At 40.8% G+C, this 16,495-nt stretch overlaps 1 protein-coding gene and 1 non-coding gene across 2 annotated transcripts in view; one reads left to right on the forward strand and one right to left on the reverse strand.

The window, feature by feature from the left end:
- Positions 1-16,134, forward strand: part of UNC5D (unc-5 netrin receptor D) — a 684,626-nt gene extending 668,492 nt beyond the window's left edge. The window contains exon 18 of the mRNA XM_027529851.1: positions 15,719-16,134. Coding sequence (XP_027385652.1) covers positions 15,719-15,809 — 91 coding nt within the window. The 3' untranslated portion in view covers positions 15,810-16,134. The remainder of the gene's footprint in view (positions 1-15,718) is intronic.
- TRNAG-CCC lies at positions 5,684-5,756 on the reverse strand. The gene has a single exon. It is a non-coding gene; the product is annotated as a tRNA-Gly (tRNA).
- Positions 16,135-16,495: the final 361 nt, after the last annotated feature.

Genomic DNA, 16,495 nt, shown 5'->3' on the forward strand with positions numbered 1-16,495 from the left:
GCCTCCTGAGACATCTGTATGCAGGTCAGGAAGCAACAGTTAGAACTGGACATGGAACAACAGACTGGTTCCAAATAGGAAAAGGAATAGTTCAAGGCTGTATATTGTCACCCTGCTTATTTAACTTCTATGCAGAATCTGTCATGTGAAATGCTGGACTTGATGAAAGAATCAAGATTGCAGGGAGAAATATCAATAACTTCAGATATGCAGATGATACCACCCTTATGGCAGAAAATGAAGAGGAACTAAAGAGCCTCTTGATGAAAATGAAAGAGGAGAATGAAAAAGTTGGCTTAAAACTCAACATTCAGAAAACTAAGATCATGGCATCTGGTCCCATCACTTCATTGCAAGTAGATGGGGAAACAGTGGAAAACAGTGGCAGACTTTAGATTCTTGGACTCCAAAATCACTGCAGATGATGTCTGCAACCATGAAGTTAAAAGACACTTGCTTCTTGGAAGAAAAGCTATGACCAACCTAGATAGCATATTAAAAAGCAGAGACATTATTTTGCGAACAAATATCTAGTCAAAGCTATGGTTTTTCCAGTAGTAAAGAAAGCTGAGCACCGAAGAACTGATGCTTTTGAACTGTGGTGTTGGAGAAGATTCTTGAGAGTCCCTTGGACTACAAGGAGATCAAACCAGTCAAAGGAGATCAAAAGGAAATCAACCCCAAATATTCTTTGGAAGGACTGATGTTGAAGCTGAAAGTCCAATACTTGGGCCACCTGATGTGAAGAACTGACTCATTCGAAAAGATCCTGATGCTGGGAAAGATTGAAGGTGGGAGAAGGGGATGACAGAGGATGAGATGGTTGGATGGCATCACCGACTCAACGGACATGAGTTTGAGTAAGCTCCGAGAGTTCGTGATGGACAGGGAAGCCTGGCATACTGCAGTCCTTGGGGTTGTAAAGGATCAGACACAACTGGGCGACTGAACTGAATCTACAACAAAGGCAAGAATATACAATGAAGAAGAGTTTCTTCAAGTGGAACTGGGAAAACTGGACGGCTACATGGAAAAGAATAACTTTCTCTAATACAACATACAAAAATCAAAATAGATTAAAGACCTTAAAGTAAGACAAGGAATCCATACGATTCCTAGAAGGAAAAATAGGCAGAACACTCTCTGACATAAACTATAGCGATATTTTTTAGGGTCTGTCTTTAACACCAAGGAAACAAAAGCAAAAACACACACATGGGATCTAATTTACTTAAAAGCTTTTGCACAGCAAAGAAATCAACAAGACAAAAAGATAATCCACTGAATGAGAAAATATTTAAGTGATATGACTGATACGGGGTTAATATCAAAATATATAAACAACTCCTACAATTCAATATCTCAAAACAACCCGATTAAAACATGGGCAGGAGAGCTGAATGGACTTTTTTTTCATAGAAGACACATGAAAAGATGCTCAACACTGCTAGTCTGAGAAATGCAAATCAAAACCACAACATCACCTCATACCTGTCAGAATGGTTATCATCAAAAAGAACAATTTTGATAATTGGCAAAACTAATACAATTATGTAAAGTTTAAAAATAAAATAAAATTTTTAAAAAAATAAGAACAAATAACTAAGGTTGGTAAGAATGTGGAGAAAAAAGGAACTCTTGTACACTGTTGGTGAGAATGTACATTGATCAGACCACTATGGAAAACAGTATAGAAATTCCCAAAAAAACTAACAAAACCACTATATCATTGAGCAATTCCACCACTGGATATATATCCAAATAAAACAAAAGCACTAATTAAAACAGATACATGCATGTAATATTCACAACATTTTAATAGCTAATTGTGGAAGCAACCTAAGTGCCCATCTACAGATGAATGGATAAAGACATCATGTATATATTTATACACACATGCATTCATATGCAATGGAATGTTACTCAGCCATAAAAATTAATGCAATTTTGCCATTTGCAACAACATGAATGGACCTGTAGAATATTATGTTAAGCAAAGTAAGTCAGAAAGCTAAACGCTGTATGTTATTACTTACATGTGGAATCTAATAAATAAAACAAATGAATGATTATAGCAAAACAAAAATGGATACAGAGAACAAACAAACTAGTGGTTAGCAGTGGGAAAGGGAAGGGGGAAGGGGCACGATAGGGGTAGGAGATAAAGAGAGATAAACCACTACGTATAAAATAGGTTACAAGGATAAACTGTACAAGGCAGGGAGGATAGTATTTTATACATAACTTTAAATGGAGTACCATGTATAAACATTTTGAATCAGTATGTTGTACACTTGAAACTAATATCACATTGTGAGTCAACTATATCTCAATTAAAAAAAAATAAAAAAAAATGGATCAGGAGATCTATGAGTTCCAGAAGCAATAACTGCAGTCAGAAGACAAAACAGATGAAAACACCAAATATATATGAGTGTATTTAGGGGATATCATCAAATCTGTTAGAGACTGAGGGATAAACTGGTGACTGATACAGAGATAACTAAGCAAAATTAAATTGTGATAATCCTTGAGGGGATCTCAAGAAAGACTTACTCTACAAGAAAGTCAATGTGACTGAGGTACTACACTGCTCTGTTATGAATGTTTCATAGTCTTAATAATATAAACATATAATACAGATCTAACAAAAAATGTGATGTAAGTAACTCTAAGAAGAGAGTAATTATAGACAGAAGTGTTTATGAGTGAGTGTGATTGCATGCTATGTGCATATCATTGTATGTGTGTGAGTGGGTGTGTTAAGTAGTTAAGAGAACTGGTTTCTCATCCTTCCCACTAGGTATCCAATGGAAAACATAAAACTTTAAAAAAATTCAAGAAAGAATAGTATAAAAATAGTATTTGCAAATACAGAAGCAAAATATAAAAGAACAGCTTAAAAAATTGAAAGAGGTTTCCTCAGGGGAGCAAGAATTAGGCGTGAATAAGGATGGAAAAGAAAACTTATTTTTCAGTAAATGTTTAGAAGTACCATTTAACATTTTTAAATGTATATTTATATTTTATTGTGTAAATAAAGAGGAGAAAAATGAAGAACTAATACTCAACTAGACAATGAGACATTTTCATCGAAAGACAAAAGATTTACATGGCAAAGACCATTCTTGGTAGCAGGAAAGAATGAGTGCCTAATTGAAGTAGAATGCCTGCAATGTGTATTTGTTCTCTTTAAACCAAAGAAAGGGGCAGAGGGGAGAGCTTTCCAATCATGTCAATACACTTAACAATCTTTTTTTTTTTTATCATGAGTTTATTTTTTTTTAAGTAATTTTATTTTATTTTTAAACTTTACATAATTGTATCTTGATTGAGCAGAGCAGAAACCAGCATGCAACCAGAGTAACTGTGTGATCATCTTTGCTCTGAAGTTTTATAAGTTTCTCCCACCACACTATGCCAGGCACACTTTTAGAGATGCAATTAAAATGAGGATTATCCCCAACCTACATGATGTTCTTAGGATTTGTTACATGCATTCAAAAACATTCTATCATGTTTTACCTTTCATCAATGTACTCTAGATTTAGAGTGTATTTTCCTTCTTTTTCTTTACCTTTTAATTTGGGAGGCAATGCCCATATTAATGACCGAATACCCACCATTTGCCTCAAGGTCAAAGGATCTGTCAATATTGTTTTAGTTTTAACTTTCCTCTAGTGCAAGAGTGATATTTTTATTTTAAAGTCATCTGCCCAGAAAAATCATTTCTCATGGCAAATATGCTCATTTGTACCTTTTTTGGACACACAGAAGATTCTACCCAAATCAAATCAATAGTACAATATTACTTCCAGCTGTGGGAACTGAGATAGGTCAGGGTTGAAGCAGCAGTAGAAAAATACATTGCCTAAACTCACATGGAGCTATAAACCAGAAACAATCAAGTATCCCATCACACAAACATCCCTGTGTTCCTAATTATTTTACAAATGTATTTCAAGACCCAAAAGGTGAATGCTCAGGTAGTCAAATCAAGAGAAAATGAACTATGCAAGAAATTAAGATCATACAACAAAAAATACCTATATTCTTCCCACTTGTGCTAGCTCCTCTGAAATACAGAGAAGAGATTAAGATATGGTTCTTGCCCTCAGGTAGAATGCAGTCCAGCTGGAGAGACACAAGTAGCACATGTGAAATGCAAAGAAAGGACCTGGAAATTCTTACAAATGAATAATACGTGACTGAACTCAAAGACAGAGGACAAATGTGACACAGGGCTCAGAGAAAGGGAATAAGGAGAAAGGATTCATAGAAAAAGTGGCTTTGTTTGAGGCTTTGAGGAGGGGTAGGAATTGGGGCCAATGACTGGAAGGGGTTTGAATCCTTTGTAGTTTAGAAACTGGAATTTGTAGTTTAGAAATTGAAGCAACACTTTGGGTTGGGACAGGAGTGGGGAAGGGAGAGCTTGGGGAAAACAGGAACAAGGTCAGAGCTGAGTGTATCATGGTTTCCTTTTTGCCAATTTACTCTGGATTTGGAGTGTATTTCCCTTCCTTTTCTTTAACTTTTAGTTTGGGAGATGATGATCATGTTAATGGTCTAATACCCACCAGCTGCTGCAGGTGAAAGCATCTGTCAATGTTTTAGTTGTAACTTTTCTTTAGTACAACAGTGATGTTTTTATTTTAAAGTCATCTCCCTAGTAAAATCGGTTCTCATTGCAGATACTCTCATTTCTCTGTATCCACACAGAGTTGGATCCAGGACCTCCTCAGTATATGAAAATCCACAAACATTCAAGTTTCATAGTTGGATTCCTCACCTGTGAATTCAACCAACCATGGGTGAAATTTTCCATTCGTGGTTGGTGGGATTCATGGATTCAAAGCCCACAAATATGGAGGACCAATTACATATTTACTGAAAAAAAAGAATCCAAGTATGAGTGGACCCACACAGTTCAAATCTGTGTTGTTCAAGGAACAAAACTGTATAGGCTTGAGTGCATCATTGAATGATTCATCTAGGAGAAGCTGTGGGTCAGAAAGTGATCAGCCATTAATTTTAAACAAAATAGATGGAAACTGGGCTTCCCAAGTGGCGCTAGTGATAAAGAAACTGCCTGCCAATGAAGCAGACATAAGAGAGGTTCAATCCCTGGGTCAGGAAGATTCCCTGGAGGGGGAAATGGTAACTCACTCCAGTATTCTTGCCTGGAGAATCCCATGGACAGAGGAGCCTGGTGGGCTATAATCCATAGGATTGCAAAGATTCAGACATGACTGAAGTGATAGCATGCATTAAGATGAAAACTAACGACAGTTTGGGAATGTCAATTCTCCAAAAATCAAGCGATTTCCATTAGCAACATGTGCACTATTTCCTCTGGGGATCTTGGAGGATTATTCTATAGAAGCTAGATCTTTGAGACCTTTCCAGGCATCAGTGAGCCATCATGACATCTCCTAGATTCCAATCGCTGCTCACCTTTGCAGAAAACTGGAAGAAATCTCACTCCTGATAGAAGTAAATCATGGACAGTGCTAATCTCAGATTAATCTGAAAAGCTGAGTAAAGAAAAATGGATCTTTCTCTGAACCATTTCAATCCACTTATTCTTTGATTCTGTGTGCGTTTTTCCTTTAATATTTATTTCTTTGGCTGAGCAGTGTCTTAGTTGCAGCCCAAGATCTTCACTGCAGCACATGGGATCTAGTTCTCTGACCAGGGATCGAACCTGGGCCCCCTGCATTGGGAGCTCAGAGTCCTAACCACTGGACCACCAGTGAAGTCCTGTGCTGTTGCTTAAAACATCTATACACTTAGTTAAAAGTGGGTGGAAATAGGGGGAAAATAAACATACATTTATACTAATCTGCTTGTGAAAGTGAGAATTGCTCAGTAGTATCTGACTCTTCGTGACCCCGTGGACCATACAGTCCATGGAATTCTCCAGGCCAGAATACTGGAGTGGGTAGCCTTTCCCTTAACCAGGGGATCTTCCTGACCCAGGGATTGAACCCAGGTCTCCCGCATTGCAGGTAGATTCTTTACCAGCTGAGCCATCAGGGAAGCCCTAGTCTATAAATAATATAGATTCAGAGTTTTGCCCTCTGTCACATCCAATTTTAGGATATTTGGAAAGAAAGCTTTTACAAGATACTTGCAAACATTACTCAAGAGGTAAAATGGCTTCGTGGAACTCTCCTGATGGCTGGAAAGAAGGGGCTCTACAGAGGCACCCCACCCTGTCCCTTCTTTATTAACTGGTTGAGAGGACCGTGACCCTATGGAACTTTTGCCTGGAGTTCGTGGTTGTAACATTTGTTTAGATTTCTCTCAACTACCCAGTTTCTCAAAATGCCTCTCAGGGTATCTCAGGTGGCTTCGTTCCTGTCTTTGCTCAGGTAAGGTTGATGATCTAATTTAGGTATGAGCCTTAGGCACCTATTTAGATTTTCAGTTCTGCTTAAGGTAGAGGCACTAAGTGTTAATAAGTTTCAGGCAAGGAGGAGAGGGGGAGGGGAGAAAAGGAATGGAGGTTGGGAGTGAAAGTGAAAGTCGCTCAGTTGTATCTGACTATTTGCGACCCCACAGATTTTTATACAGTCCATGGAATCCTCCAGGCCAGAATACTGGAGTGGGCAGCTTTTCCCTTCTCCAGGGGATCTTCCCAACCCAGGGATAGAACCCAGGTCTCCTGCATTGCAGGCAGATTCTTTAGCAGCTGAGCCATCAGGGAAGCCCTAGGATTAGCAGGTGCAAACTATTATACATAGAATGGACAAACAACAAGGTCCTATTGTAGAGCGCAGGGAACTATATTCAATATTCTAAGATAAACCATACAGAAACAAAATAGGAGAGACAATATATATAACAGTCAATTTTCTGTACAGAGAAACCTCCACAACATTGTAAATCAACTGCACTTCAGCAAATCCTTTTCTAACGTTTCAGGCAAAAACTCATACCTACAAGGGGAAGTTGTATACATGGAGTTCCTTTTAATGTGAATCTGGAAATTCTTATGATGAAGATGACCGTTTTAATGACTAAATTCAGTAATGCTAAAAGAAACCCAGGGTAGTAGGGGAACAAAGTGGTTTTCCAAAGAATTTAAAACTGACTGCCGCACGGTAGGCAAAAATCCAGCAGCACGAGCAATCTAAGCAAGAGTGACCGACACAGAAGAAAGCCAATATTAAGTGAACGAAGATAATTCACAAAATACTGCACAAAATACACCATACACAAAGTGCTACAACACCCAATAAGGAGGGATATTCAACTGTGACAGCAATTCCAGTGTGTGGGTGTTTCCCCACTCCACCAAGCAATTCTCTGATAACCAGCTGAGAGTCCAACTATTTACCTCAAGTCTGAACCCACAGCTTAAGGGCTCAGTCCTACAAGACCCCCACCCCAACTCCCACTCCCTGCAACCCCACAGATACTTCAGATGCCAACCATAAACCCCAACTGTCTCCTGGGGTTCTGACCAACTGGCTGTAGATGAGTGGTTCCCAGGACCCCCTCCTTGAGGTTTATTAAGTTGCTAGAACCACTCACAGAACTTAGAGAAATATTCTGCTTACCTTATCTTTGTTATAAAGAGGAACGGTCCAATGGAAGCGATACGCACAGCGAGGTGTGGGGTAAGTGTGAAGGACTCCCGTACTCTCCGAGTTGACCCTTCTCCCCCAGTCTCCAAGTTGGCCTCAAGATGGAGGCTCCTGTTTGGGGGTTTTTAATGGATGCTTTATTACATGGTCATGATTGATGACGTCATTCGCCAACAGTGATTGAACTCCAATTTTCTGTTGATGGGCAGGCTGTGTTCCCAGCTGGAAGGAATGATGCTGAAGCTGAAGCTCCAATATTTAGGTCACCTGATGTGAAGAGCCAACTCATTGGAAAAGTCCCTGATGCTAGGAAAGATTGAGGGCCGAAGGAGAACAGGGCATCAGAGGATGAAATGGCTGGCTGGCATCACCGATGAAATGGACATGAACTTGGGCAAACTTCAGGTGATGGTGAGGGACAGGGGGGCCTGGCGTGCTACAGTCCATAGGGTTGCAAAGACTCAGACGCGACTGGGCAACTGAGCAATGACAACAAGGACTGAGTATTAATAATATATTTTTGAAAAGATCTGAAAACACCTGAGCTACTGAGCACAGCTGCAAGCATTGATACTAGGATGATATAGACAAAAATAATACACTTATGGAAAGTCTGCTGTATATCAGATACTATGAAAAACATTTAGGGACATCATTAGAGGATCTGCGACAACCATATAATACACACAGAAGTTAATTTCTGTTTACTAGAAGAAATGTAATATATATATAACACATGATAATTTTAAAAAGAAACTCTACAGACCGCATAAAACAGAATCATTTACACAGTATATTGTGTTTGGATTTCTCTGTCTTCAGGAAAATGTCATTCTTCTGTTCCAGATGGTCGATGATGCCTGAAATCTGATGTTCTGATAAGAGAGGCATTACACCATTGTTTTTATGATTAATACTGATACTTAATGAGTTGAATTATAACGAGGTGAATTTCTTGGGTATCTTCAATGTTAAGTTTTATTTTATATTTCGACAGTTTCGGTCTATCAGGCTGTCTGTCTCCATCTGCCTATTTTATTTCAACCTGTGTTGTCAGAGATTTTAACAACTTGAAAACTATCCAAGTAGTTCTGGAAAAAACAGAAGCAGGTTACAAATCCCCATTCCAGGGCTGCAGTGCACACACAATTAAAAGAACAGGAAGGAAATTCCTCAACATGCTGATTCCATTAATAGTATCTTCTCTGGGTGCTGGGATCCTAGTGATCTGTATACACTCCCTGATACTCTCCAATATTTTCCAAAATGTTTACAATAAATATGCATTATTACTCACTCTTTAGCCTGTTATCAAAATTCTGTTTTGCATCTGGTGCTCAAACTATTGCACAATTGCATTCATCTCACACACTAGTAAAGTAATGCTTAAAATTCTCGAAGCCAGGCTTCAGCAATATGTGAACTGTGAACTTCCAGATGTTCAAGCTGGTTTAGAAAAGGCAGAGGAACCAGAGATCAAATTGCCAACATCAGCTGGATCATCAAAAACGTAAGAGAGTTCCAGAAAAACATCTCTTTCTGCTTTATTGACTATGCCAAAGCCTTTGACTGTGTGGATCACAATAAACTGTGGAAAATTCTGAAAAAGATGGGAATACCAGAGCACCTGACCTGCCTCTTGAGAAACCTATATGCAGGTCAGGAAGCAACAGTTAGAACTGGACATAGAACAACACACTGGTTCCAAATAGGACAAGGAGTACATCAAGGCTGTATATCGTCACCCTGTTTATTTAATTTACGTGCAGAGTACATCATGAGAAATGCTGGGCTGGAGGAAGCACAAGCTGGAATCAAGATTGTTGGGAGAAATATCAATAACCTCAGATATGCAGATGACACCAGCCTTTTGGCAGAAAGTGAAGAGGAACTAAAGAGCCTCTTGATGAAAGTGAAAGAGGAGAATTAAAAAATTGGCTTAAAGCTCAACTTTCAGAAAACTAAGATCATAGCATCCGGTCCCATCACTTCAAGGGAAATAGATGGGCAAACAGTGGAAACGGTGGCTGACTTTATTTTTCTGGGCTCCAAAATCACTGCAGATCGGTGATTGCAGCCATGAAATTAAAAGACACTTACTCCTTGGAAGCAAAGTTATGGCCCACCTAGGTAGCATATTAAAAAGCAGAGACATTACTTTGCCAACAAAGGTCCATCTAGTCAAGGCTATGGTTTTTCCAGTGGTCATGTATGGATGTGAGAGTTGGACTGTGAAGAAAGCTGAGTGCTGAAGAATTGATGCTTTTGAACTGTGGTGTTGGAGAAGACTCTCGAGAGTCCCTTGGACTGCAAGGAGATCCAACCAGTCCATTCTGAAGGAGATCAGTCCTGGGTGTTCATTGGAAGGACTGATGTTGAAGCTGAAACTCCAGTACTTTGGCCACCTGATGTGAAGAGCTGACTCATTGGAAAAGACCCTGATGCTGGGAAAGATTGAGGGCAGGAGAAGAAGGGGACAGCAGAGGATGAGATGGTTGGATGGCATCACCGACTCAATGGACATGGGTTTGGGTGGACTCCAAGAGTTGGTGATAGACAGGGAGGCCTAGCGTGCTGGGGTTCATGGGGTCGCAAAGAGTCGGACACGACTGAGCAACTGAACTGAACTGAACTGAACCATCAAGCATATCTTCGAGTTAGCACCCACTGGTTACACTGAGTCTCTGAAAAGTGGCTTTCACAAGGACCACACAGCAGTTGCTCCACAGCATGTGAGATGTTAGTTGCCTGACCAGGGATTGAGCCTGCAGTGAATTCTTAACCACTGGACCAGCGGGGAAATCCCCTGCCATAGAATTGTTTGCTTTTTGAAGCACCAACCAAAGGAGAGAGCATTAGTCAGGTTTGAGACAATGACATTCATGGCACCTCATTCCCTGAAAGGCACAATAAAATGGATTTTGACTTTACAGGCCACAGTTATTAGTCTCATCTCTCTGAAGATTTATCTTCATGGTTGAATGTTGATGACTCATGCACACAGATACACAAACACACAGCAAATACAGTCACACACGCACACACAAACATGCCTCCACACGCAGAGAGGCACACAGAAGAGAGTTTAAATAAGCAAAGGCTCTTGATTTCGGTTGTCAAGTAAGAACTCATTCTGTATCCTGTCTTTCTCCTCCTATGGCAGTGTTCTTTCCAGTAGTGGCGGAATAGAATGAAAAATCTGAAAGTCTAACATGAAAATGGTTTTGCTTTCCTGGCATCCACATAGGTTGGTACCTTTAGACACATAAAACAGGGTTGGAACTGCAGGTGAAAAGAAACGACTTGTATTTTCTTTGGTCACATTTTGTTGTTGTTGTTAAATTTGACACATTTGAGACTACAACATTTCATGGTTGGTATTGACATGATCATTAGGTTTAGGTTTAATATTGCATAGCTGACTTGACCACATTTTCCCTTATTCAGCTTGAATCTTAATATATCATTTAGTGACTGTCCAGATAAAACATTTAATTTCAGGGATAGCTACTTCTAGCCACACTCGCTCTGTTTGCTTTGCCTCTAGGCATTCTCCTCATCTAGTAATGGTACCAGCTGGACACAACTCAATCTAAGATATGCAAGAATGTGGACTTAAGAAAACATTAACCCCTACCCGAGAATGGGCTCCCTGGTGTCCTGCAATACAGGAGACTTGTGTTTGATCCCTGGGTCTGGAAGATCCCCCTGGAGAAGGAAATGGCAACCCACTCCAGTATTCTTGCCTGGAGAATTCCATGGACAGAGGAGCCTGGGGCCTGGCTGGCTACAGTCTATGGGGTTGCAAAGAGTCGGACACGACTGAGCAACTAACATACACACACACCCCTAAGAATAACCCAATACATGATTTGCTGGAATCAAAGAACAAATGGGTAAGAATGTAAACCCTGGGACTTCCATGGCAGTCCAGTGGCTAAGATTCCGTGCTCCTGATACCGAGGGTCTAGGTTCGATCTCTGGTCAGGGAACTAGATTCCACATGCCACAGTTAAGACCCAGCACATCGAAGTAAATTGAAAAAAAAAAAAAAAAAAAGAATATAAACCCTACAACTGAGATTCAGTATAGTATAGACAGTTATGAGAAATTCAATCGAACCTGATAGAAATCAGATTGCAGGGAGGAACTACAGGGCTCGGAGGAAAAGACATCAACATAAAGAAGGAATGAGCCTGGCCCAGTAACAGGGAACACAACTCAGAGCGAAGAGTATTTCTGAGTACACTACATTAGAAAGCATCTCAACTCAGGCCCTTGAGGGTGACCCAGCGCCCTTGGAAGGAGAGGTCTGTGTGTTGAACTTCTGATTGCATCCTTTGTGGATGCTGGCAAGCACCTGTGCTGGAAGATCCCCTACTGCCATAACCATCTCCCTACATCTTGAGTAAAAAATGATGATGCTAGAAAAGAAGGAAGTTGCTTGTATAAGCCAGAAGGGGGTGAACATCAGATGTATAGCAAAAAGAGGTAAAAATTCCAACCAGTGAACAGATCACCATAGAAAGCCAGAGGTCTGTGAAAAGGATGTGTAAAGAGGAATGGGAGGGTGGAAAGCCAGAAGGTTGGCATCACCCATTTTGAGCTGGTATAGGTGGTATCAGGCTTCCCCGTGGCTCAATGACAAAGAATCGACCTGCCAATGCAGGAGACGCAGGTTCGATCCCTGGCTCGGGAAGATCCTCTGGAGAAGGAAATGACAACCCACTTCCATATTCTTGCCTGGGAAATCCAATGGGCAGAGGAGCCTGGCGGGCTACAGTCCATGGCATTGCCAAGAGTGGGACACGACTTACTGACTCAACAAGAAGGTGGTGTCAACTGGGCCGAGAGCTAAAGCATAGTCGACTGATGAGAAGAACCAAGGTATAGTCTAGGGCCCAAATAACTGTGAAACAAATTCCATATCCTATTTACAACTTTGTCTTTGAACACCCGGAGGAATACAACAAACAGCTACTCAGCAGAAGGAGATTATCAATATTATGAATATAGGGTCTGATGACTACGGGAATCTGATTTAGGACTAATAAGCTGGTGAGCTTAGGGGGCATTAAAAAGTTTTATTTATTACTTATACCTACACACAAATTCATTACATAAATATCATTTACAATAAAAGCTACACAACTTTATATATGAGCCTCATCTAAAACAAAGGTGAAGGTTTGCTCCACAACTAAAAGAAAACCATAGAAATTTGAGAAATGGTACTTAATATGCACACACAAATGTCAAATATATTACTTTTCTTAGACAAATGAATTATGTTCAAGAGGAAACCAAATGCATGTACAATAGAAAATGGCAGTGATACTTGTTCTCTAATAGCTTTCATATCGTATGATTTTTTTAAATGATTTATTTATTTGTATTTATTTATTTTGACTGCACTGCGTCTTAGCTGTGGCATGCAGGATCTAGTTCCCTGACCAGGGATAGTACCCAAGGCCCTCTGCATTGGAAGCGCAGAGTCTTAGCCACTGGACTGCCAGGGAAGTCCCATATCACGATTTTCAGAGTTAATACTGAAATGGAGAATCTTGTCAAGGCCCCCACTCCTTGCGACTCCCCTGAGGCCAGAATGGCTTTAGGCCTCTTTGACAAAGAGTTCCTGCCATATGCTGCTAGGGAAATGGTATTATTTCCATTTCAATGAAGTGAATACAAAGAGCAGGCAAACAGTGTGAAAGCCTCCAGTTCATTAGCTTCCTATCACATTTGGGTCACATGCTTGAACTCTGGGGTCCCCTCCCAGTCGCAGTCTTGAGATCTGAGGCCTGCTAATTGTTCCCCCAGGGCTGTGTTCAGGCGACAACGCCACCCAGAACCAGAAGAGCCAGGCATCCTTGTCTTCTGCATCTCCTCTTTGTGTTAATAATTGGGTGCATCTTGAGGAAAGCTGGAAACCCCGGTGACAGCTATCCCCTTCCCTTTTGGTGAGATAACCAGCTCATTAAATCTAAATGTGAAAGGCATTTTATTCTGAAGAGTCACATCCAAAGATTTACTCGCCCATTTTTCACCTGAGTTCCCCCTCCTGCTTATGCCTTTGTATTCACTAATGGCCTTTCTCTAAGTTATATAATCCTGTCACGGGTATAAAAATATCACTCGGAGGCTGCTCATTGGGGCTAAATCACTCAGCCCTTAGCAGTGACAGGGCGAGTGTCTGAGCCACACCAGAGGCAGGAGGACAGCTGTCCCCTCTCTCTCCAATGTCACTGGGCTGAGGAATGTTGAGGTTTTAATAAGATCATAAAGCAGAGTGACAGGGACAGGCAGGATAGGTAGATTTCATTAGCATTCAGAATGCCTGGGATAATAAACTAGAGCAACTGAGCAGAAATGGGCAATTTGATCATTCAACATTTTTCAACACCAGTCCAAGCAGCTGGACCTGGAGAGGTTCCGTTGACTTCTCCGCAGGCGAGCCCACTGGTGATGCACAGGTGAACGCATAGCCATCATTTCTTCCCACCCACACTCCGGGCATGAGAGCGCTGATGGCGACTTACAGGCTTGATGAGTGTAAATTGATGATCAGGAGAAGTCTTCATATATCTTTGCAGTGGAGGTAGCGGCCTTTGGCTGGCTGACTTTCTTTTATGGCAAAGGGCCAATGGTGATTGAACGAGCCCTGGTGCAATGAGAGGACCCCCCAACACACAGTACTCTCTCCATGCATGTGGTTTCCCTGTAGAAACTCCAATCCACTGTGAGACTAGCCTTTAATGAAGTTATTCTGATTAACGTGCCGAGGAAAAACTTTTCCAGAACTGTCATCAAACCAAACATCATTTTAATAATATAAAAACATAATATATACAATTTATATTGTATGAATTCAAACCTTGTGTATAAATTGATGAGATAGGACACCATCATAAGCAATCATGGAACTTTATATTTAATAAGACACCGAGTCATTTGAACTAGTATACAATTTTTTTGTCTTTGCTTTTTTGTTTGATTTTAGCGCTGTTTTGTTTTGCATTTTGAATGCCCTGGGTCTTCCTTGCTTTCTCCAGTCGTAGCATGCAGACATCTCTTGTTGAAACACTCAGACATATTTGCCCCACAGCATGTGGGATTTTAGTTCGCTGACCAGGGATCAAACCCCCATCCCTGCATTGGAAGGTAGATTGTTAACTCCTGGACCAGCAGGGAAGTCCTGAACCACTACACACTTCATGTGTACACACTTCATGTGTACACACTTCATGTGTACACACTTCATGTGTACACACTTCATGTGTGCGCACATGCTTGTGTGCTCAGTCATGTTCTCATGTGTGTGTGCACATGCTTGCGTGCTCAGTCGTGTCCAACTCTGTGACACCATGGACTGCAACCTGCCAGGCTCCTCTGTCCATGAGATTCTCCAGGCAAGAAGACTGGAATGGGTTGCCATTTCTTCCTCCAGGGGATCTTCCCGACCCAGGAATCAAACCCACATCTCCTGCGTGTCCTGCTTCGGCAAGTGGATTCTTTACCACTGAGCCACCTGGGAAGCCTGAGGGAGCTCATATTTTCAGCTTAAATAGTTAAAAAAAAAACCAAATATTCACTGCTGAAATTGATTCTGATATCATAACTTTAAAAACTTATCAGTTCAACCATAGAGATTTTATGTATTGATGTATACTGAGGGATTATTAAGGCATGAATATATATTTGTATATAGGGGTGTATGTATGTATGTGTATGTGTGTATATATATATATATATATATATACACGCCTATCCTTGCTCCAGTGGATCTTGCTGACCCAGGAATTGAACCGGGTCTCCTGCACTGCAGGTGGATTCTTTACCAAATGAACTATCAGAGAAGCCCATAAATACATAAACGTACATATATATGCATTTACACACAAATTGATTTCACCTTTCATGTAGCTTAATTGAGAAACTACCCACTCATCCAATGACCATGTCAACACATTTTGGAACTACTCTTTATGAATGTCTTAATAGTCATACTATTAAAATGAGCATTATTACTGTAAGTTGGAGAGTATTCTATTGCAAACAAATATTTGTTTTCTATTTTTCTCCTCCTCTCATTTCTTTTCTTTAATTCTGCTTCCTTTCACTCTCAGTTCTTCAGTCAACGGCCTCAAGAACCCACAGAATGTATGTATTGGAGTAGAAAGAATACCAAAAGAGACTCGAGAAGAACCTAAGAAATGAGGGCTGGGGAGTGGTAGACCCTGAGGGTCCTGGGGTTGTGAAATGAAGAAACTGACAGGGCAACTGATGGGCTCTGAAATTCAGAATCAAGTTCAAGTTCAGATTCTAATTGGAATACTCATAATAGTTTGATTCTTGCTAGCTTGACCTCTGAACAATAGTTGACTTATCTATAAAGTAAGGTTAGAAATTTAGTGATATTAGGGGATTATTATGAAGATGAATTGTGGGTGAAGCTCTGAAAGTGGCTAGACCCAGTACTTTGTGACAATCTAAGGGGTGGGATCAATTCTTCGGCTTGGAGAAGACTCTTGAGAGTCCCTTGGACTGCAAGGAGGTCCAACCAGTTCATCCTAAAGGAGATCAGTCCTGGGTGTTCATTGGAAGGACTGATGCTGAAGCTGAAACTCCAATACTTTGGCCACCTCATGTGAAGAGTTGACTCATTGGAAAAGACCCTGATGCTGGGACGGATTGGGGGCAAGAGGAGAAGGGGACGACAGAGGATGAGATGGCTGGATGGCATCACCGACTCGATGCACATGGGTTTGAGTGAACTCTGGGAGTTGGTGATGGACAGGGAGGCCTGGCGTGCTGCAGTCCATGGGGTCGCAAAGAGTCGGACATGACTGAGCAACTGAACTAACTAACTAGCTAACTAAGGGGTGGGATGGAGTGGGGAATGG

The sequence above is a fragment of the Bos indicus x Bos taurus genome, chromosome 27 (assembly GCF_003369695.1).
Source record: "Bos indicus x Bos taurus breed Angus x Brahman F1 hybrid chromosome 27, Bos_hybrid_MaternalHap_v2.0, whole genome shotgun sequence".
NCBI classification, from domain to species: domain Eukaryota; kingdom Metazoa; phylum Chordata; class Mammalia; order Artiodactyla; family Bovidae; genus Bos; species Bos indicus x Bos taurus.